Source organism: Engystomops pustulosus, chromosome 5 (assembly GCF_040894005.1).
Source record: "Engystomops pustulosus chromosome 5, aEngPut4.maternal, whole genome shotgun sequence".
In the NCBI taxonomy this organism is placed as follows: Eukaryota; Metazoa; Chordata; class Amphibia; order Anura; family Leptodactylidae; genus Engystomops; species Engystomops pustulosus.
This window is the reverse complement of record NC_092415.1, coordinates 125,576,015-125,598,315: the sequence shown is the minus strand read 5'-3', so window position 1 is coordinate 125,598,315 and position 22,301 is coordinate 125,576,015. Positions and strand designations below refer to the sequence as shown.

At 44.2% G+C, this 22,301-nt stretch overlaps 1 protein-coding gene across 2 annotated transcripts in view; it reads right to left on the bottom strand.

The window, feature by feature from the left end:
- FRRS1L (ferric chelate reductase 1 like) overlaps positions 1-22,301 on the bottom strand; it is a 356,361-nt gene that overhangs the window by 37,237 nt on the left and 296,823 nt on the right. For both annotated transcript variants that reach the window (XM_072152963.1, XM_072152964.1), the window contains one exon: positions 9,651-9,897. In XM_072152963.1, the coding sequence (XP_072009064.1) occupies positions 9,651-9,897 (247 nt within the window). The remainder of the gene's footprint in view (positions 1-9,650; positions 9,898-22,301) is intronic.

The following is a 22,301-nucleotide window of genomic DNA, read 5'->3' as shown; positions in this document are numbered from 1 at the left end:
GTTTATTTATTTATCCCTCAAATGTACATAAAACAAGAACATAAAGGTGTCTATTCACTCCTAAATTTTTTGGATCTCTCAGCAGCGTTCGATACTTCGGACCACCAGTCTCTCCTCAGGATGCTTCGCGCCATTGGCCTAAAGGACACTGTACTCTCTTGATTTTTTTCCTTTCTCTCTGACCGCACTTCTGGATAGAAATCTCCAGAATCCACCCATTTCTGACAACTGAAACCCTAAAAGGCTAATTGTTGCTCTGATTCACTAGATCAACTAGACTTCTGTAACTCCCTCCTAATTCGTCTTCCAATCAATAAACTCTTTCCTCTACAATCTATTCTCTATGCAGCAGCCAGGCTCATCTTTCAGACCAAACGCTACACGGATGCCTCCAGTTTGTGCCAATCACGGCACTAGTTGCCCGTCTCCTTCCGAATTTAGTTTAAAATAATAACCCTCATCCACAAAGCTCTGCATAATGCAGCACATCCCGATCTCTCTTCTCTCATCTCAATTCCAATTCTTTGGAATGCCTTTCCCCGGACTATCTGACTAATAACCAATCTCCAAAGTTTCAAACAAGCTCTTAAAACCCATCTTTTTAGGCAAGTCTATCATACTCGCTGACAGCATGATGCGTCACCTCTCTTTTTACTAATCCATCCTATGTCCTTCTTGCATCGCTTATCCAGCAAATACCAGATATACACCAAGCTCCAAGCTTCTGTGCAGTCACTTGCACATTGGACTTTGTATATAAGACGGCAGCTGATGGCTGGCTCAAGCAGCGTCTATCAAGCAGCATATATTTTAATTATTCAATTATTTTATTATTTAATTATTTTATAAAGAATGGCTGGACCATTATACAGCTTCTTAAAGGAAACCTACCATTTAGAATGGTAGGGGTAAGCTGTAAGTACCGAGCACCAGCTCAGGGTGAGCTGGTGCCGGTACTTACTTTCGTTAGTGTTATAAACCGCGGTATCGCGGTTTTAACACTTTTTAAACTTTAGAGCAGAAGGGGCTTCGGCGCTGGTGCTCAGTACTTACAGCTTACCCCTACCATTCTGAATGGTAGGTTTCCTTTAAACCTCTTGTGTCACCTCCTCATCCTCATCAAATGTAAGCTCTTGCAAGCAGGGCCCTCACTCCTATTGTTCCATATGACTGTTTGTACTCTGTAATGTAATATTATATTTATATAGGTCTCCAATGATTTGTAAAGTGCTACGGAATTTGATGGTGCTATATAAATAAAGATTTTATTATTATTCTTAAGAAGCACCATTTTGCTGAAAAAAATTTCAGGCATTATGTGGAATTTACTTTGCTTAAAACAAAGCAGGAGTACCGAAACACTATTTTTTGGATGGCTATACCACATTGATTACATTTATTTACATTTTATTAGCTTTTTTTTTGTCAGGAATGCAAAAGAAAAAATTTATTCTGATACTGATTATTTACTTTTATTTTTTTGTTTTATACACAGTACAGCATACATATTATGTTATTTATGTTCTATGGGTCAGTACTATTACAGCCATTTATATAGCTTTTTTTTATAAAAGCGCATTTGGAGTAAAAATAATTTGCTTTAGCATGAACATCTGGCATAACATTTAGATTTTTTAGTTGATTGAGCTGTATTAGGGCTTGCTTTTTGCAGATTAAATTGTATTTTATTGGAATCATTGTGGTATAAATATGACATTTGGATCACTTTTTATTGCCTATTTTGTTTGGATGGATGCACAAAAATCCTAATTTTCATCATATTTTTTATTCATTTTTTTTACTTTATTTTGCACATATATCAGGTGATTTTTACTTTTTTATTATATGTGGGAGTTTAAAAATATGTGGGGCATATAGGGGACTTTTTTAATTTTGTTATTTTATTCATTCAATTATTAGTAAATATTTGTATCACTCTATGAAAAATTTTTTTTACTGTCCCACTCTTGGACTTGAAAATGTGATAATTTGATCGCTTGTTCAAACTAATACACTGAATACTTATATATGGCGGTGTATTAGAGTAGTCAGCCTATGCAGAGGCTGTCATGTGCAGTTACAATTCCTGTCGGAAACAGGATCTATAACTCAGCAGCTGAAGGTAGTCTGGAGGTCCTTTGTTGGACCCTGGGGATGCCATGGATTAATAAAATCTCACCAATTAGCTATAGGTGCCCCAAAATTACGTACTAGAAAGTGCATCTCATGTGGCAAAAGAAATAAGCCCACATTAAAAATAGAAAAAAAATTATAGCCTGTGCAACTTGACAATGCAAATCTGCTCTAGATGGCGCCTCCTTCCATTCTATGCCCGGCTGTGTGACCATACAGCAGGTTACCACCACATCTAGGATATCAGTGAACTCGGGAGAAATTGGGTATCAAACTTTGTGGAGCTTTTTTTCATTCAATCTATTGAAAATGTTTAATATTTCACCCCCTATAGGGGGTTACAAACCCCTAAAAGTTTTTCATAAGTTGAGGAGTGTAGTTTCCATAATGGGGTAATTTACGAGTCTAACTATTATTTAGGCCTCTGACAGTCAATTAGAAGTTGAGCAGGTCCATCTACATACGGGTTTTGGTGATTTTCCAAAAAAATTTGAAAAATGGTACTTAAATTCTGAGGCAGCATAAACCATACATTTGGGAAATGTAAGTTATGAATGTATTTGGGTGCTATAACTATCTGCATCAAAAGCAGAGAATTTAGAACCAAATTTTTAAACTAATTTTAAGTACAATGTGTCACGAGAAAACAGTCTCAAAATCCCCTTAATATCTCAAGACTATGGCACGCGGCAAACTACTTATAGTGACACAGGGCAGATTTGAAAAATTGAGTCCTGTAGCTGAGCCCTCTCCAGTCTAAGTCTTTGCTGCATATTGCTAGCACTGATCGCGAGTGTTTTCCCGTCGATTGCCGATGCATGGGTGCCACCATCTTGGTGACGATCGTTGCTTCCCTGTGACATTATCGGGGACCGGCGATCAGTCACCATGACAACCTCAGGTCTTCGGAAGACCCGAGGCTGTCTCGTTTTAACCCATTCATTACAATGTGTGATTTGCACATTTAATGAATGAGGTGGAAAATCCTCTACAGTATGGCAGTATATGGTAGGATCGATAGGCCAACCTAAGATTAAAGTACCCTAGGGCAGCGATGGCAAAACTATGGCACGCGTGCCACAGGGGGCACGCAAAGCTGTTCCTGTGGACACGCGCCGGTGCCAATAAACCTCTGCCCATCCTGCGAAACATTTGTCTATGGGAGCGACGAAGCTAAACACCGCTTGCACATGCGCAGTAACTCTGAACTCAGCCGGGAAGCAACTGAAAGTATCAGTCGCTCCCATAGACACCACGGAAGAGTTGCCCGGCATGCGTGGTAACTCCACATGGGATGGGAGAAGGCAGTTTGATAAAGCTTGATATGTCAGAAAAATGTGCACCTAAAGGGGCTGTTACTGCTTAGTCGGCCTGTGCATTTCTGTCTGGTGTGCACTACAGTTATCAGAAATGTCTGAGTAGAACCAATGGCAACCAGTCAGAGCTCAGCTTTCATTTTATAAACAGCTGTGTGAAAATGAAGGCTGGGTTCTGATTGGTTGCCATGGGCAAATTGAAAAATTCTCATTTCAACCACTTCTAATAAATCTTCCTCATGGTGCTGGTTACTGATAACATGTGTTTTGGTGTAAACACCCCTGTGATCGGATAAGCCCCCCTTGTTGCATTTAAAAAAAAGTGTTGTGGTAGTGGTCATCTGTGCTCCATCAACCCACTCTGATATACATATTGGCCCACATTTATTAAAATGTTTGCCATTTCAGTGTTCAGTCTGACTTTGCAGTAGAAGCAACATGCAAACTGCTTCCACATGGATTTATAAAGTGTTTGCGCCAGTTTTGAGTTGCGGCTGCTCTATGTCCGGCAGGACAGAAAAATGTGCACCTAAAGGGGCTTTTACTGATTAGTCGGACTGTGCATTTCTGTCTGGTGTGCACCACAGTTGTCTGTGTCACAATTCTGCAACATGAACAAAGTGCACCATTATTTTTGTGCACACTTCCCAAACAGTGCAGGGAGCACTAAATCCATGAAGACCATGCGCTACAAATCATGAATCTACAGGACACTGCACGTAGTGCACTATTTTTGTTAAATGTGGTCCATTGGATCTTCCTTGCCATCCAAGGATCCTTGTACCACCACTATAGGGTACTGTGTCAAGGGTTATGAGTGACATTCAATTAAATGAGTACATTAGTGGAATTTCCCTGTATTTATGTAGTAGTCTCGGTTCTGGGACTATAAGTTCAGTTACTGTACTATTGCTACATAGCTTCTAGTACGATATCTATACATTGATCTTTGTTTCTAGTTTCATATCTATGCAGAAAGCTGAGTTCTGTTGTCATAACTATGCAATGAACTTGGTTTTCGGCCTGGATCGAAATGTGGTTCTGGTACTGTAATTATACAATAAACTTGCATAGGTACCAAGGTTGGTTCTAAAACTATATGTAGTAAAAAATGGAAATGCAAAAGCTGAATTTTATGCCTAGGCCTGCGGCCTGGATAAGGGGGCATCCTCTACACCTGGAGAAAAGGCGGACTCTGTTATGGCGGACTCTGTGTACATGTTCATGAAAGGCCTGGATGTGTTTCTGGAAAGCAAAAGGTGGGAAGCTCACCTGTGGCATGGACAGTAGTTGCCAAAAGTGATTCCCGTAGTGGAGTTGGAGGGGAGCATAGCTCTTAGTGTAGCGGGAGCCATAACAACCCTGCTGTCCCTGCCCTGTTGCCTGTTGGAGGCTTATCTGGAATAACATCATTGTGTTAGCTATTTAGAATTGTATTGTTTGCCTCAAAATTTTTTCTTATGCTTTTCTACACAACAAAAATGAGTACAGCAAAAAAAGCAAAAATGGATAGTGGCAAGTGGATAGTTCCAAGAGGCCTGGACAGAGTCATATGGAGTGATTTAACGAAATAGCAAACCGTTAAGTATACTGTGTAATGAGAGTGTTGAGTGTCGCACATCAAGTGTCAGATGGCACTTTGACACCAATCATAAAACTATTGCACAATTTGAGAAAACAGAAAGAAAAAAGTTTCTTGAAGTGCAATTAAGGAAACATCACTCCCAGCATCTTAGTTTTTCTAACTACCTTTCAAAAACCAATTATCTCACTGCAGCCAGTTTTAAAATGTTGCTGTGTATAGCTAAACATGGTAAGCCCCTCTCAGAAGGGGAAATTATCGAAACAGCCTTGCTGACTAGGAGTAATTCCCTTTTTCATTTTTCAGGATTTTCCAAACAACAATAAAATCAGTCAGCGTATCTCTGAGACTCCACTTAGTAGCAGTGTTAGTCAGCAGCTCACCAATGACCTACAAAAGGCAGCCTGCTACTCCTTGTGGATGAGAGCATGGATATTAATAATCATGCAAAGCTAGAAAGTCATTTTACGTTATGCTGTTGGTGACAACGTGAGAGGAGAGCTGGTAGAACTTGTGTCTTTGCCTAATAGAGCACAAGGAGTAGATATTTACAACGATGTGGCTTTTACATCACAAGACATAACACCAGGAAAAGTTGTTTCCATTACTAGTGATGGGGCACCTTCTATGGTTGGGGCAACTTCTGGTTTCATAGCGTTGTTTGTTAAAGAAACCAAACATGAAGTCATTCAGTTTCATTGTATTATACATCGCGAAGCTCTATGTGCAAGTGAAAGCAGCAAGAAATTTGCAGATATCCTCAAAGATGTCACAAAAATGGTAAATTGCATTATGGCTTGTGCTCTGAATTTTCGACAATTTCAAGCACTTCTTGAGGAGGTTCAGGCACAGTATAATCTTCTGCTTATGTATAACAATGTCCGGTGGCTGATCAGAGGATGGGTACTGGAGCGATTTGTAGCCTGCTTGGAGGAAATCAGGCTGTTTATGCATGAAAAAGGGTAGGATTACCCACAGCTCACTGAAATGGCCCGGTTTACCAACCTGGTTTTTGAAAGAGACCTTGAAACTGGGCAGCTGAAATATTTTCCAAATCTAAAAGACCATTTAGAAAACTGTACAACATTTGCAGTCATCAGGACGTTGTAGTAGTTGCAAAGGTGAATTTTAGTAAAAGATTTTTACAGTTCCGTAAGATGGAGGCAACCCTGCGTTTTCTTACTACACTAGATAAAACTCAATTTGAAGAACTTTCTATCTCTTGCTTACACTGGTTAGATTTAGGAAACCTGGAAATGGAGATGTTGGAATTTCAAGAAAACTCGATCTGGAAAAATAAATTCTCTGATCTGCATGAAACACTCGAGAAAATGTAAAGGATGACAAATGACAGCACAGATGGGAACAGCACTTCAGAAAATGAAATCCTTTAAGTGTGGAATTCTCTGCCAGATAATTTTAAGTCAATGAAAGCACTTGGCATTGCTTTGCTTACTTTGTTTGGATTATCTTATGCTTGTGAGCAGCTCTTTTCAGCTTTGAATTATATCAAATCTGACACCAGAAACAGATTAACGGATGACCTGTATGTCATTAACAGAGTGCTGCATGTGTTGCTCTGAAACTTACAAATTATGAGCCCAGGATAGACCAATTATCAGTGAACATGCAACAGCAAAAATCTCATTAATGGGTGCTTTCCATCAGTTTTTACTATACAGTACTACAGCCAGCGTTAGGTGGAGTTTTGGTTTTTGCCCTGAAGAGATATGTAACCATACCTTAGTGCGAGTTGTTAGAAGTACAAAATGTTGTTGAAATATGGATTTATATTCCTGGATTGTACCTGGACTGTGGTGCACTGCTATGAGAGAGCTCACAGCACAGCTCCACCCCCTTTCTTTCCTCTGAGTCACTTCTGTAGCTAGTTGCTACAGAACAACAGTTACTTAAGGGGGGCTTTGTAACAATGCAACAGAGTGCTCCAAATCCAGCTACAATTCTGGAATATACATGGAATCTCTCATAGCAATCACACATCTTTCTAGGAACAACATCTAGCACTGGCTCTGTGCTACATGATCAAAACTTATGAAAGATTCCCTTTTAAGAGCTCAAACCTTTGAGCTCTTTTTATACAGTTTTTTATTGTAATACAAAAGATTGTAACGGTTGAGCTATTTTTTATCAATTAAAACCTTGCTATTCTATTTAAATTTTTGTGTTGGCACTTTGCTATAAGTAATTTGGGTTTGGGTTGCATTTTGGGCACTCGGCCTCTAAAAGGTTCACCATCACTGCCCTAAGGGGTCTGAAAAATAGTAAAAATAAAAAAAGTAAAAAAAAAAATTATAATAAAAAACCCTAAAAATTCAAATCACCCCATTTCCCTAGAACTGATATAAATAAACAGTAGAAATCAAAAACACATTAGGTATTCCAAAAATGCCTGATCTATAAAAATATAATAAAGTTTTTTCACCGCGTTAACCCCATAACAGAAAATAGCGCCCAAAGTCGAAAAATGACACTTTTTTTGCCATTTTGAAAAATTTTAAAAAATTCTATAAAAAATTATCAAGGTCATACAGTCCTAAAAATGGTAGCATTGAAAACGTCATCAAAAGTTGCACAGAACAACACCATCCACAGCTAGTTATTGTTAACAGAAAATTGCAAAATCCCCCAAAAAAATTTGTACAGGGGGTTTTAAATTTTGTAAATGTATGAAAACAGTAGACATGTGAAAAAATTTTGGGGCGAACAGTGAAAGCTGTAAAACCCAAGCCCAAATGCATTTTTTCACCATTTTCAATGCATTTGGAATTTCTTTCCCGATTCCCAATACATGGCATGGAATATTATATACTTTCACTATGAAGTGCAATCCAGTACATCCACATCTAGCCACCAATAGAAACAGGAAATAAGGGCTACAGAGCGTTGCACCCCAGGGTGCCCAGCCACACAAGAGCAATGAACCCAAATCAATATCCTCTTTCGAAGTGCAGGTCGGACATAGGTTTTACCAGGAGGAAGCTGCCAAAGATCCAATGGAGCTGCAACCGTCGCTCGAGAAAAAAAAATAATATGCAGAGGAAACAGTTCTTCCCCAAGAGGCACGAGATGACATTCTTCTCAGCCGTACGGAAGTAAATCAAGAAGTTAAAACGTGAAAAGAATAGCGACCAACTATAGGGATAACGCTTTCTCTAAGGCTATCAGGCACATATATCCGGCAGGGGACACAGGAACGGGCTGGAATATAAACAGAACGCTGGAGCTGCTGGATCGAGGGGAGTGAACCAGCAGGGGTCCGGGGCAGCAGAGAGGGGCATGGGTGTGCCTGCAACCGGGGTGTGGATGGCAGGAGCACCCGTGACAGGAGCCACTATATGTGAGGGGATAGGGAGCCTCAATATGTGAGGGGACAGGGAGCCACAATATATGAGGGTACAGAGAACCCACAATAGGTGAGGGGACAGTGGAGCCACAATATATGAGGGGACAGTAGAGCTGCAATATGTGTGGGGACCGGTGAGCCACTATATGTCAGGGGACAGTGGAGCCACAGTATGAGAGAGGACAGGGGAACCAGAATATGTGAGGGGACAGGGGAGTCACAATATGTGAGAGGACAGGGGGCCATGATATGTAAGGGGTACAGGGGAGCCACAATATGTGAGGGAACAGGGGAGCAACAATATATGAGAGAACATGAGAGCCACAATATGTAAGAAGACAGAGGAACCAAAGTTAGACTATTTTGACCCTTTTTCACGCCAAAAAGCCCACCAAAACCATTTATAAATAACCTTAGCACATTGGCGCTGTACAGGAACGGCCTGCATCGACCTACATCCAACACAGCCCTCTTTATGGTTTGTAAGGAATTGGAATTATTTCAGGGCTTGTGCGCCAGAAAACAGGTGTAAAAGCATTGATAAATTTTCTACATTTACGAGATTTATAGTTTTGGCTGTAGCATTACAAAAATGATAAAGAAAATGAGGAATAAAAAAAATTATATAATGATATAATGAGAACACAGGTTGTGAACAACACAGCATAATACTAATCGAGAAAAAATATGTTTTACTTTATCAGAGGTTCATATACCAAAAATACCCATTTAAGCCCCTTTGAACCCCCTGGATCAATTATTATAATATCCATTGAGCCACATAAGAATTACCCTATACACTTTTTTTAACCCATTTCTGCCACTGCAGTATTTTGTTGTATTATAACGCTAAAACCTGCTATGCCGTCAGATTTGCGACACAGGGTGAAAAAAGGGCATACAGCTGAATGCTTTGCCATTGTGGTGCAAAATCTATCTGCCTCCTGAGGACACACAAAGGTCAAAACAAATTACCCCCTAATTAAAACAGCGAGACATCACCTGAAGTTCAGGCCTTCCTGCTGAAGCGTGAATAGTTGGCAAGTATGAGTTAAACTTATGTTTTGTAAGGTGCAAAGGAGCTATTTTTACTATCACCAATGTATTACAACTAAAAATCCTATTTAGACTAATTTTCAGTATAGGAAACTTCCCCTCACGGTAACAGCATAGCTATAAGATGCATTTTGACACGTTAAAACTGTATCCTAATGCAATAAGGGTAAATAATTTACAGAAACAGTGCGTTTCTTACCTTGAATAGCAGGGCCCCAGGCAAACAGATAATACCAGCTTAAGTGCAAATCAATTATAGTCTCATCTCTAGGAACATATACAGGGCGTTTAAAGCGACAAGTAACACGATTGTTTTCAAATACGCCTTCCTCATCTCTGGCAGGATTTCTCTGGATCTCTTTAGCCCACTGGCCAACATTGTAGAAGTGTTGTATGCGAACTCTTCCATTATCATCATGGACACAGGCCATCACGTCATCCCCTCCCTAAAACAGAAACCTTTAATTAATAAGCATGTATTAATATACAAGATAAAGGTGATTATTATCATATCTCTAATAAAGTTTAGATCATAACTCTTAAGTTTAAGGCAAAAAATACATATGTAAGCTTGAGAAAGTCTTTGACAACAATACCAATGATATCACTTGGCTGTCTTTTTCCTAGCCTGTGATCCAGGCTGATAAATCTATCAGCACTTCTTGCAAAATCATCTTCAGCTTCTCCTAAAGTAAACAGCCACTTCCTGGTTGTGACATCAGCTGAGGGAACTGAGGCCAGAGCAGCTTTCGCTCTCTTCCCATAATGGTAAATGCTTTCACATGCACTAGCACTAGCAGCCCAGCCAACCAGGACACATAGCCCCAGGCTGAAGCCTCTGATTAGCATTACTACTGTACAATACAAATGTTACCTGACAGATGTCAAATGTCACCCCTGTAAGGGCAGTTGAGAAGGGGTATTACAAAGAAAAATAAAAAAACAGCTGCTGACAATCAGGAGGACAATGAGACACAACGCACTAGTATTAGTCTTGATCCAGTGTATCATACTGCTGTCCTGCATCCCCCCTTCTCACTGACCCCAATGTAGCCTTGTCAAAGCCTAGAGAGAAAGGAGTGGTGAGCAGAGCAGGCTTGTGGATGATATTGAACAACATGTTTCTCAATCCAGCTATAACATAGGCAGGTAGTATAGTAAATTCAAATGTACCATTGAAATCAATCATGATAAACCTTACTTTTATATATAGCAATCGTGACCTGGATACTCTTTTTATATTTGTTATCCATGGCTTCCTTTCTTTTAAAATCAACTTTTAAAATAATGCTAATGATCCTGTAGGTTTAACGTATCAGTTCAAAATCCCATTGACATCAAAGTAAATTTTATGGCATCCGGTATCGTCAATTTTGTCATGGATCCGTTATCCATGTATCCATGTCAGAGGAAAAGTACTGCTGCCTCTGTAAATTTTTATTTCCAAATATACGCAAGCATAACGGATAGAGATGAGCGAGCACTAAAATGCTCAAGTGCTCGTTATTCGAGGCGAACTTTTTCTGATGCACGAGTGCTCATTTCGAATAACAAACTCCATTGAAGTCAATGGGAGACTCAAGCATTTTTCAAGGGGACCAAGGCTCTGCCCACGGAAGCTTGGCCAGAAACCTGGAAACCTCAGAAACAGCAAAGGCAGCATACATGGATGCCTCTGAGGCTGCTTAATCGCACCATTATGCCAAAATTATGGGCAACAGCATGGCGGTGACAGATGGGCCGAGTTCCATTACATATCTGGTGACATCCTGACACAGCTCGTTTGCTAAGGGGACGATGTATGGAGGCAGCTGTGTGGACGACGTTTGGAGGCAGAGACCACAGCCTCAGGCTGGCGATTGTCCAGGTGACATAACCAGAGTGTACTCCGGCTGCAAACAGCATTTCTAAAAACCTTTTGCGTACGATCAAATGTAGCACTGTTCTTATAAGTATTTGGCCTGGTTATGGCGGGGGAGGGGAACGTAAAGAGATGCGCAAGTAGCGCTGAAATAATATCCTTCATAGATAAAAGCTTGGCGGTATATTTTGTGGATAACACAGCAGGGTGGTGACAAAGTTAGCAAGTTTGATGTGGAAGCCGTTAAAACAACCCAAAATTTTGCCGGAAACAGCTCGTTTGCTATGGGGCCGACGTGTGGAGGCAGCTATGGGGATGATGTGTGGAGGCATGTGGAGGGGGGGGGGGGGGGGGAAGACGCGCACTCAGTAATCCAGCTTTGCATGCATTGTGAAAATGAGTGACCCATATAAAACGCCAGAAAATCACAGCCAGTAAAAAAAACGAAAATGTAGCCTGACACAGCTCATTTGCTAAGGGGACGACGTGTGGAGGCAGCTATGGAGACGACTTTTAGAGGCAGCTATGGAGACGACGTGTGGAGGCAGCAATGGGGACAACATGTAGAGGGAGCTATAAAGACAATGTGTCCTCCACAAATCGTTTTAAAGACGCTATAAGGACGACGTGTGGAGGCTGCTATGGAGACAATTAAATTTGGATGGTCCCTGTATGTGGCAGTCCAAAAAAGTTTTCAAAACAGTGGACCGGGTAGGTGGCCCTCCAGAAAAATTAAATAGATAGAGTACCTGTATGTGGCACTCCCAAAACATTTGCAATACTGAGGACCACGAATGTGGCCCTCCATAAAAATGTAATACATACAGTACTATAGCTAGAGCCAGTTGGTCCCGGCAAAAATAGCCAGTTGCACAAAGAGGACGAGAAGGAGGAGAAGGAGCAGAATGAGGAGGAGAATTATTCAGGTTGAGCTGCTTTCACCTGGTGGAGAATGGAAATCATGAGAAATCCATGCTTGATTCATCTTGATAAGCGTCAGCCTGTCATCGCGTGTACGCTTATCGGTGATGATGCCACCAGCTGCACTGAAAACCCACTCTGACAACACGCTACCAGCAGGGTAGGCAAGAACCTCCAAGGCGTACAACCCAGTAGTTGTAGGGAGCTGTGTGATCATTTAGGACAATGGCATGGTCAGCTACGTACTCCCTCACCATCTTTCTGTAAAGATCCCCCCTACTCTGCCGAGACTGGGCAGTGTCTTGCTGGGGTGACATAAAACTGGCAAAGGCCTTGTGCTGGACAAGATGCCTGCTTGCCTACTCTCCCTCGCTACTTGTCAGAACTACGCCCTCTGCCGCTAGCGGTGTCAGATGGGAAAGACTGTTTCAGCTTATGCACCAGGGCCTGATGGTATTATGCACTCTCACACTCCTTTCCTCTACAGGGAGGAGAGTGGAAAGATTTTGCTTGTACCGTGGGTCCAGAAGAGTGAATACCCAGTAATATGTGCTGGAAAAAATTCTTCGAACACGAGGGTCACGGGATAGGCAGCCTAGCATGAAATCTGCCATATGCACCAGAGTCCCAACGCACAAGAATTCACTCCCCTCACTGGCCTGACTCTCCATTACCTCCTCCTCTTCCAACTCCTCTTCTTCTGCCCATACACACTGAACAGTTAATAAGGACTGAGCAATGGTCCCCTCTTCTGTCTCGCCGACATTCTCCTCCTCTTCCTCCTCATCCTCCTCCACCTCCTCCCATATGGGCTGAGAAACAGACTGGAGGGTGCTCTGGCTATCAACCACGGAATCTTCTTCCCCCGTCTCTTGTGACAAGAGCAAATCTTCCGACTCCATGCTGACCAGAGAGTTTTTCAACAGGCCAAGCAGCGGGATGGTGAGGCTGATGATGGCGGCATCACCACTGACCATCTGTGTTGACTCCTCAAAGTTACTCAGCACCTGACAGATATCAGACATCCACGTCCACTCCTCACTGTAGACTTTAGGAAGCTGACTGACCTGACTAGCAGTTCTGGTGGAAGTTGACATCCGGCAGTCTACAATCGCTCTATGCTGCTGGTAATCTCTGGATAACATGGTTAATGTGGAATTCCATCTCAATGGCATGTCGCACAACAGTCGGTGAGCGGGAGGGGAGTACCAGAGAGAGTTGCAGCATCTGTGGTCAACTTTCTGAAATGCGCACAGATGCGGCGCACCTTCGAGAGCAAATCAGACAGATTGTGGTATGTTTTGAGAAACCGCTGAACTAACAGATTGAACACATGGGCCAGGCATGGCACACGTGTCAGTCTGCCGAGTTGCAGAGCTGCCACCAGGTTACGGCCGTTGTCACACACAACCATGCCTGGCTTCAGGTTCACCGGTGCCAGTCACAGATTGGTCTGCACCGGCACTGCTGCTGCGCCTAGAGCTACCGACTGATGGTGCCATGCCCACAGATGGTAATTCGGAGGAGGAGGTGGAGGAGAGGGTGGGAGGAGGAGGAGGCATAGTAGGCCTGAGAGACCATGACCGAGGTAGGCCCCGCAATCCTCGGCGTCGGCAGTATATGAGCAGCCCCAGGGTCAGACTCGGTCCCAGCCTCCACCAAGTTACGGATGATGTTATCTGACACGTGCTGGTGCAGGTCTGGGACGGCACATCGGGAAAAGTAGTGCCGAGGGGCCTCCGCCGCCATGAGGTTGCGATAGGCCTCGGTCTCTACCAGCCTATAGGGCAGCATCTCCAGGCTCAGTAATTTGGAGATGTGGACGTTGAGGGCGTGGCGTGTGGGTGGGTGGAACTGTATTTCCTCTTGCGCTCTAGCATCTGGGGTATAGACAGCTGAACGCTGCTCATGGAGACATTGGTGGACGCTGTGGGAGATCGTGAAGGCAAAGGTGTAGGTTTCGAGCGGGAGGTGTTTGTCCTGTGCAGGGGGCTGACTAGCAGAGGCAGCAAATGACACAGGGGAAGGAGCAGTGCTGGGCCCGGCTGGAGGTGAACGGCCTTAGTTCCATTGAGTGGGGTGTTTAGCACTCATATGCCTGCGCATACTGGTGGTGGTTAAGCTAGTAGTGGTGGAACCCCTGCTGATCCTGGTGAGGCACAGGTTGCACACCACAGTCCGTCGGTCATCCGCTGTTTCTTTAAAGAACCTCCAGACTTGAGAAAATCTAGTCCTCGCCACAGGAGGTTTACTACGTGAAACATTTGGCTCTGATGCACCAGCTCTGGCCCTGCCTCTTCGTCTGGCCCCACCACTGCTTCTTCCAACCTGTTCTGGTATAGGACTCGCTTCTGTCTCAGAAGCACTGTCTTCACCCGGCCTATCAATCCAGCTTGGGTCTGTCACCTCATCATCCCCCGATCCCTCAGTGTGCTCCCCCCTCGGACTTCCTGCCCTGACAACAACTTCACCACTGTCTGACAACCGTGTATCCTCATCATACGACACCTCTTTACAAACTCCTTCCACCACATCAACAAGGGCATCATCACCCACAGACTGCGACCGTTGGAAAACCTGGGCATCGGGAAAGAGCTCAGCAGCAACCTGAGAAGTGGTTTGTGACTCTGGGAAGGGTCCAGAAAACAGTTCCTCAGAGTATGCTGAATTTTCCTAGGAGGGGGCAGACTGCGGGGAAGAAGGTTGAGGAGCTGAAAGAGTGCTCACTTGGGTAACATGGGTGGACTGCGTGGAAGACTGACTGGTGGACAAATGACTTGAAGCATTGTCCGCAATCCACAACATCACCTGTTTGCACTGTTCTGGCCTCAACAGTGCTCTACCACGAGTCCCAGTAAGTTGAGACATGAAGCTAGGGAGTGTAGCTCTGCGGCATTCCCCTGCTCCCTCATCAGCAGGTATTGTCTCACCACGCCCAGGACCACGGCCTCTGACCCCTGCAGTAATTGGATGCCCACGCCCTCTTCCTCTACCCTTAGCCCTCGGTTTCAACATTTTCCAAATAAAAGTCTAATTTATGGACAAAAGAGAAATATAAACTGTACATTTTTTTTGGTAATTTTATTTTATGTTTGTTTTTTTTTGATTTATAGAAGAACAAAACGTGCAGAAGAAATCAGACAGAAACCTCAGAAGATGATTGCTATGGCTAGTTTCTAACCAACACAGACAATTCTGGTGTCCACCAGGTGTTGCTGCTCTGCCGAGGTCCGCTGGAGTTCACCAACCTATTCCCGGTGCATGTGAGTGATCGATTTTGCAATTCCAGTGGGTTATCCGACGACCACGCCCCCCAATTTCTGTCATGTGAAAGCCGGAGCCGATGCACCACAATCCGATCACTTGAGCCAAAATCCCGGGGCAAACCCGGCGAAAAAAAAGCGATTTGGACCCTTAGAAAATGTGCCCCAGTTTGTTCTTGGACTTTGCAAAGGCATTTGAATTTGTATCTTAAAGAGGCCTGAGAGGTAAAAAGAGGTAAAATAAGGAATATTGGTTTGGAATAAATCATTTGCAATTGGATTGAAAACTGGCTGAAGGATCGTATCCAGATAGTTGTGGTCAATGATTCCTACTCAGAATGGTCAGCAGTTATAAGTGGTGTACCACAGGGTTCTGTGCTTGGCCCAATTAATTATTGAATTAATTTATTAATGGTATAGAGGTAGGAAGTATTAGCACTATGTCTATTTTTGCAGATGACACCAAGATGTGTTGTGTAATTCAGTCTTTGGAGGATGTTCATAGGCTGAAGGGTGACTTTAACAAACTGAGTGTTTGGTCATCCACTTGGCAAATGAGGTTCAATGTGGATAAATGTAAGGTTATGCACATGGGGGATAATACTCAGGACAGGCAGCACGGGATAGGAGTAGGAGGCAGAGCAGATGGTCAGGGCTGGCAGCAGAGGAGCAAAGTTAAAGACAGAATCAAGGTAACAACGGGAAATCAGTCTAAACGCACTAGGCAATGAACACAGATTTTTCAATGGCATGAGAGCACACAAATCTGGCGTGACCAGGCCCAATTAGCGGCCATCTGGCCCTTTAAATTGGGAGAAGCCAGAGTGAGGACAGGTGAGTGAGCCTGCCGCAGAGGTCAGGGGGCACACGGAGGCACAAGGGTGCACCTATGACCTGGGTCTCCCCCACATTCAGTCTCTCCCACTTCTTGGTCTGAAGGAACCTCTGAAGAAGACTACGGTCCAAGATGTTCTCCTCAGGCTCCCATGATCTCTCATTTGGCCCAGACCCCTTCCACTCGACAACAAAGAACAGCTTCCCTCTAACCATCTTTGTATCCGGGACCTCCTTAACCTTGAAGACATCGGTGGAGTCAGCCACAGGACAGGAGGAGGCACTTGCCAGGAGAAGCAGTTCAGGATGACTGGCTTTAGAAGAGAGACATGGAAGGAGTTTGGGATGTGCATAGTGGGAGGAAGGCAGAGCTTATACGCTACAGGGTTTATGCGCTTCAGTACCTCGAATGGGCCAAGTTTGTAGCTGGGAATCTTCAGCCGGACATACCTGGAGGACAGCCACACTTTATCACCCGGAGAGAATATCGGAGGAGGCCTGTGTTTTTTTGCTGGCCTGGGTCTTTGATCAGATGCCTGTAGCAAGGAGAGTTGAGTCTGCTCCCAAAAAGATTTAAGATCTTTGATCAAACCTTTCCATGCAGGATCATCCGAAGGCACAGGAAAAAGGAAGAAGAGGGTGTGGGTGCTGTCCATAGACAATGAAGAAGGGAGCGTAGCCAGCAGATTCAGGGTCCAAGAAATTGTAGGAAAACTCTGCCCACGGCGACAGAGTAGACCAGTCTTCCTGACGGGCAGAGACAAAATGACAGAGACAACAGCCCAGAGTCTGGTTAACTCTCTCTACTTGTCCATTTGACTGCGGATGGTACGCATAGGAGAAATCCAGCTTTACTTGAAGTTGACGACACAGGGATTGCCAGAACTAGAAAACAAACTGGACCCCATGGTCTGAAACAATGTGCAGGGGGAGTACATGAAGCTGGAAGAGGTGGAGGAAGAACAGGCTGGCAAGGTGAGGAGACGAGGGTAGACCAGGCAGAGGAATGAAGTGGGACATCTTAGAAAAATGATCCGTTACCTCCCAGATGACTGTATAACTGGTAGAAGATGGGAGATCTATAATAAAGTCCATGGCTAAGGGGGTCCACAGGCAACTGGGTATCGGCAATGGCAGGAGCAGGCCTGCTGGCCTTTTAAGGGCACAGGAAGTGTAGGAGCTCCTAGATCCTTGACCAGATCTGGACATCAGTAGAAACGAGATATGAGAGCGACAGATCTCTGAACTCCAGGGTGCCCAAGAACACGAGAGCAAAGTCCCCAAGTTAGTATCCTCTTCTGAACAGCTGGTCAGACATAGGTCTTTTCAGGAGGAAGCTGTCGTAGGTCCAAAGGAGCGGCAACAGGTTCTTCCCTAATTACATCAGAGGCACGAGAGAGGGCATAGGCCTTAACATTCTTCTCTGCAGGACGGAAATGTATCATGAAGTTGAAGCGGGAGAAGAAGAGGGACCAACAAGACTGTCGAAGATTGGGAGCAGTCTGGAGCTATAGGAGATTTGTGTGGTCGGTGTAGATACAGAGCGAATGACAAGCTCCTTCAAGAAGATCAAACCATTCTTCCAAAGCTAGCTTTATGGCCAGAATAATTCCTCTCTGCGGCTGAGAAGATCTTAGAGGGTTTGACCTTTGGGCCCTTTCTGGGTGAGAACAGCTCCAGCACCAATAGCTCGGGCGTCAACCTCTAGCAAGAACAGTTTCTCAGTATCAGACAGGGTGAGAATGGAAACAGAGGCAAAGGCAGACTTCAACTTAGAGAAAGCTTCCGCCTCCTATGGCGTGCGTGCTGGCTTCTCGCTGTTTGAAAGGGCCAGCGTGACGTTAATTGGTTCTGCCCATTCCAGGTTTTTAGAAATAGCTGGCCTCTTCCTGCAAGTCCGATTGGATCTATGCACCTAGTGCCCTAGAGAATGCTTGTTCCTGACGCTAAACACTGATATTGTGAATTACCGTTGTGACCCCTTTTTCGTTCCTGACTTCACTAGTCTGCTCCCTGCCTTGACCATTTGCCTTGGTTCTGACTCTGATCCTGTACCGCCTCTCCTGTCCTTGAGGAACCAGCCCAAGCATCATCCGCTGAGACCACCCTGCTGAACTTACGCCAAGGGTTTCTTCAGTTGGTGACTATGTGGTGCAGTTCTGCACTCCTGGAATGGATTTGGTCGCCATCTTTAAAAAAGGACTGTCTGCTTAGATCAAAGACGCCCTGTCTGCAGGATTGACATCCGCTTCTCTAAATGCTAGGAGGAACTGCGAGCTGAACTATGTCCGACGACTACCCTGTTTGGCTCCAGTATTCCAAAGGCCCCATTTGCCATCCTCTGTGTCTGTTACCAAGGTGGATAAAACCCGGCTAATACCCCAAGAGTGCTATAGATAAAGACAGGAGAACCTCTGCATCTATTGTGCCAGCCCGGAACACTTTTTCCAGACTTGTCCAGTTTGTCCTCAGCGTCTGGGAAATGCACGCACCAAGGTGAGAACAAAGCTTCTCCATGCCTAAACATACCTGTCCTACTCAGATCCAGGACAGGTAGTCAGTTTCAAGCCTCTGCCTTTCTAGACTCCGGCCCTGCAGGAAACTTAGTGGATACTGCCCTGATCTCCCAGCATAGCCTTCCTGTGGTCCGTCTTGAGAAGCTGCAAGTTATCTCATCTGTCATTGGACATATCCTCAGCGATCTGGTCCGGTATTGCACCAAGTCCCTCTGCCTACAAATCGGGGCATTAAATAAAGAGACACTGTCCTTCTATGTAATACCCCTTTCCACTTCCTCTCTATTATTGGGCCTTCCATGGTTGCAACAACAAGCACCAGTCCTTGACTGGCAGACTAGGGGAGGTTCTTCCCTGGGGCCCCAGGTGCCAGTCTCACTGCGTCATGCCTCTCCACCCAGTCTCCTCATTGTTGTCCAAGCCTTTGGTGGGTCTTCCTACTGCTTATATGGATAATGCTGATGTCTTCTCGGCGAAACAAGCAGAGCCGTCGTCCTTACCATTGCCCTATAGAGCTGCTCCTGGGCAAATCACCCTTGCGGGGTCGAGTTTACCCACTCTACGTGCCAGAAACCACAGCCATTTCGGCTTACATTAAGGAGAATTTACAGAAGAGATTTATCCGCAAGTCTTCTTCTCCTGCCACTGCTGGTTTCTTCCTTGTGGCCAAGAAACACTGTTCTCTCCGCTCCTGCATAGACTATTGTGGTCTTAATAAAGTCACGGTGAAGAACCTGTATCCTCTACCCCTGATCACGGAACTCTTTGACCGCCTCCGTGGAGACAAGCTCTTCACTAAATTGGACCTTCAGGGGCATATAATCTTATCCGTATCAGTGAAGGTGAATGGTGGAAGACCGCCTTCAACACTTGAGATGGCCACTTCAACTATCTGGTCATGCCCTTTGGACTGTGTAACGACATCTTTCAAGACTTACTTAACACTTGTGTCATTGGCTACTTGGATACAATCCTTGTGTTCTCTTCTGACCTCAAGTCTCATCAGGTCCACATGCGACAAGTTTCCAGGCGCCTAAGGGCCTATATACCAAACTTGAGAAGTGTCAGTTTCACCAAAGAAGTCTACTATTCCTCGGATACATCTTCGCTGACAAGGGACTACAAATGCAGAAGTTGTCTGGGGTACTTCTGTGACCTCGTCCAGTAGGACTTTGTACTATCCAAAGATTCCTGGGCTTCGCTAATTACTACTGGCAGCTCATTCCGCATTTCTACTCCCTCGTGTCTCCCATTGTGGCACTGACAAAAAACGCCAATCCTAAGCTGTGGCCTCTGGCTGCTGAAGAAGCCTTCTTCAAGCTGAAGTCTGCTTTTGCTTCTGCTCCTGTTCTCACCTGGCCCAATACTGAGAAACTGTTCCTGCTCAAAGTTGACGCCTCCTGAAGGGGGAGGCTGAAGGGGGAGTACTGTCATGGTTGTTCCTCCGCATCCCCTCTCGGATCGCAGACACACCCGTTTGCCTCTCTGTGCACCCTCATGTGTGCCGCGGTCTCACTTACCTTTCGCACTCCAGCGCTGTCTCCCATGATCAGGGGTGTGTGTCTCTGCCTCCTAGGCTTCTTGTGGTTTAAAGGGCCAGCGCAATGTTGTTTGGTTCTGGCCATTCCAGGTTTTTATAAATAGCCGGCCTCTTCCTGCAAGCCCCAAGCTAAGTACAATGGCACTTAGTGCCCTAGAGAAAGCTTGTTCCTGACGCTATACGATGATATTGTGCATTCCCATTGTGGCCCTGGTTCTGTTCCTGACTTAACTACTCTGCTGCCTAACTTGACGTTTTGCCTTGCTCCTGACTCCAATCCCGTGCCACCTGTCCTGACCTTCAGCCTGTCCCTGACAACGATTCTGTCTCATGATTATGTACTCTGCCTTGGCGAGCAACGTTGCGCCTCCCAGATTTACTCCCCCATGGACATTTACATTATTAGCCCCCAGGTGCATAACCTTACATTTATCCACATTGAAACTCATTTGCCAAGTGGATGACCAAACACTCAGTTTGTCCAAGTCATAAGCCCCCCTGCTTAAAACATCCTGCATAGACTGTATTACACTGCACAGCTTGGTGTCATCTGCAAAAATAGACACAGGTGACCATTCAGAGTAGGAATCATTAACCACAACTCCCTGTATACGATCCCTGTATTCCTGCCAAAGCAATAGACCTTATTTTACCCATCAGTCATCTATGAGGGACAATGTCAAATGCCTTTGCAAAGTCCAAGAACACAATATCCACAGCAGCTCCTCCATCCAGGCACCTGCTCACCTCTTCATAGAAGCAGATCAGGTTAGTCTGACACCCATGCTGGCTGTCACTTATTATACTATTTGATGTCACACACTCCAGTATATAGTCTTTTACTAACCCTTCCAATATTTTCCCCACAATAGAAGTTAAGCTTACAGGCCTGTAATTGCCTGGCAAAGTTCTAAATCCCTTTTTATATATTGGCACCACATTTGCCTTGCGCCAGTCACTTGGCACCACACCAGACATTACGGAATTCCTGAAGATTTTAGACAGTGGTAAACCAATAACAGAACTGAGTTCTTTAAGAACTCTGGGGTGTAACCCATCCGGTCTGGAAGCCTTGTATACATTGATTTTATTGAGCTTAGATTGGATCATGTCTACATTCAGCCAGTCTAGTATATTACAGAATGCATGAACCGACACTGGCACCACCCACATCTGAAGTTCTTTCTTCTATCCCCATTTTCAGAATAAAGAGTTCCAACCTGCTCTGAACCATTTTTTTTGCATTGATATACCTAAAAATAATCTTGGGATTTGTTTTGCTATCTTTAGCCACCTGTCTTTCATTTTGTATTTTGGCTGATTTGATTTCCTTCTTACAGATTTTGTGGGATCTTCTACAGGCTGCACCATTAAATTATGCTGCAGAAAGTTGATAAAATGTCTCCCTTTCACAGATGAAGAAGAGCCCAGACTCCAATTTATATTTGGAAAGTTAAAGTCTCCCATTATCACTAGGGTCACTTCCTGTGCATCCTACTCCATCTGTTTATATAGGTGACCCTCTATTTTCTCAGAGATGTTAGTGGGTCTATAAATTACACCAAAAATAATTTTCTCAAAGCTCTCCTAGTTTTGAATTTCAATCCACCAAGTTTCAGCCTCCTCACACTCTTCTGAGACCACTGTCTCATTCACAATCGTTTTTTAAGTCTCTTCTGACATACAGACACATACATACATACACCACCTCCCCTCCTATTTGCCCTGAAAAGAGTGTGAAACTTTGAATATTAACACCAACAACATATAACTGTTCCTCTAATACCAGAGCCTCAAGCTCACCCATTTTGCCTGTGATACTTCTGGTATTTGTGAACATACACTTTAATTTTCCACATTAATTTATCTGTTTTAAAGTAATTTTACTGGCACATATATCCACACTATTGTTTTG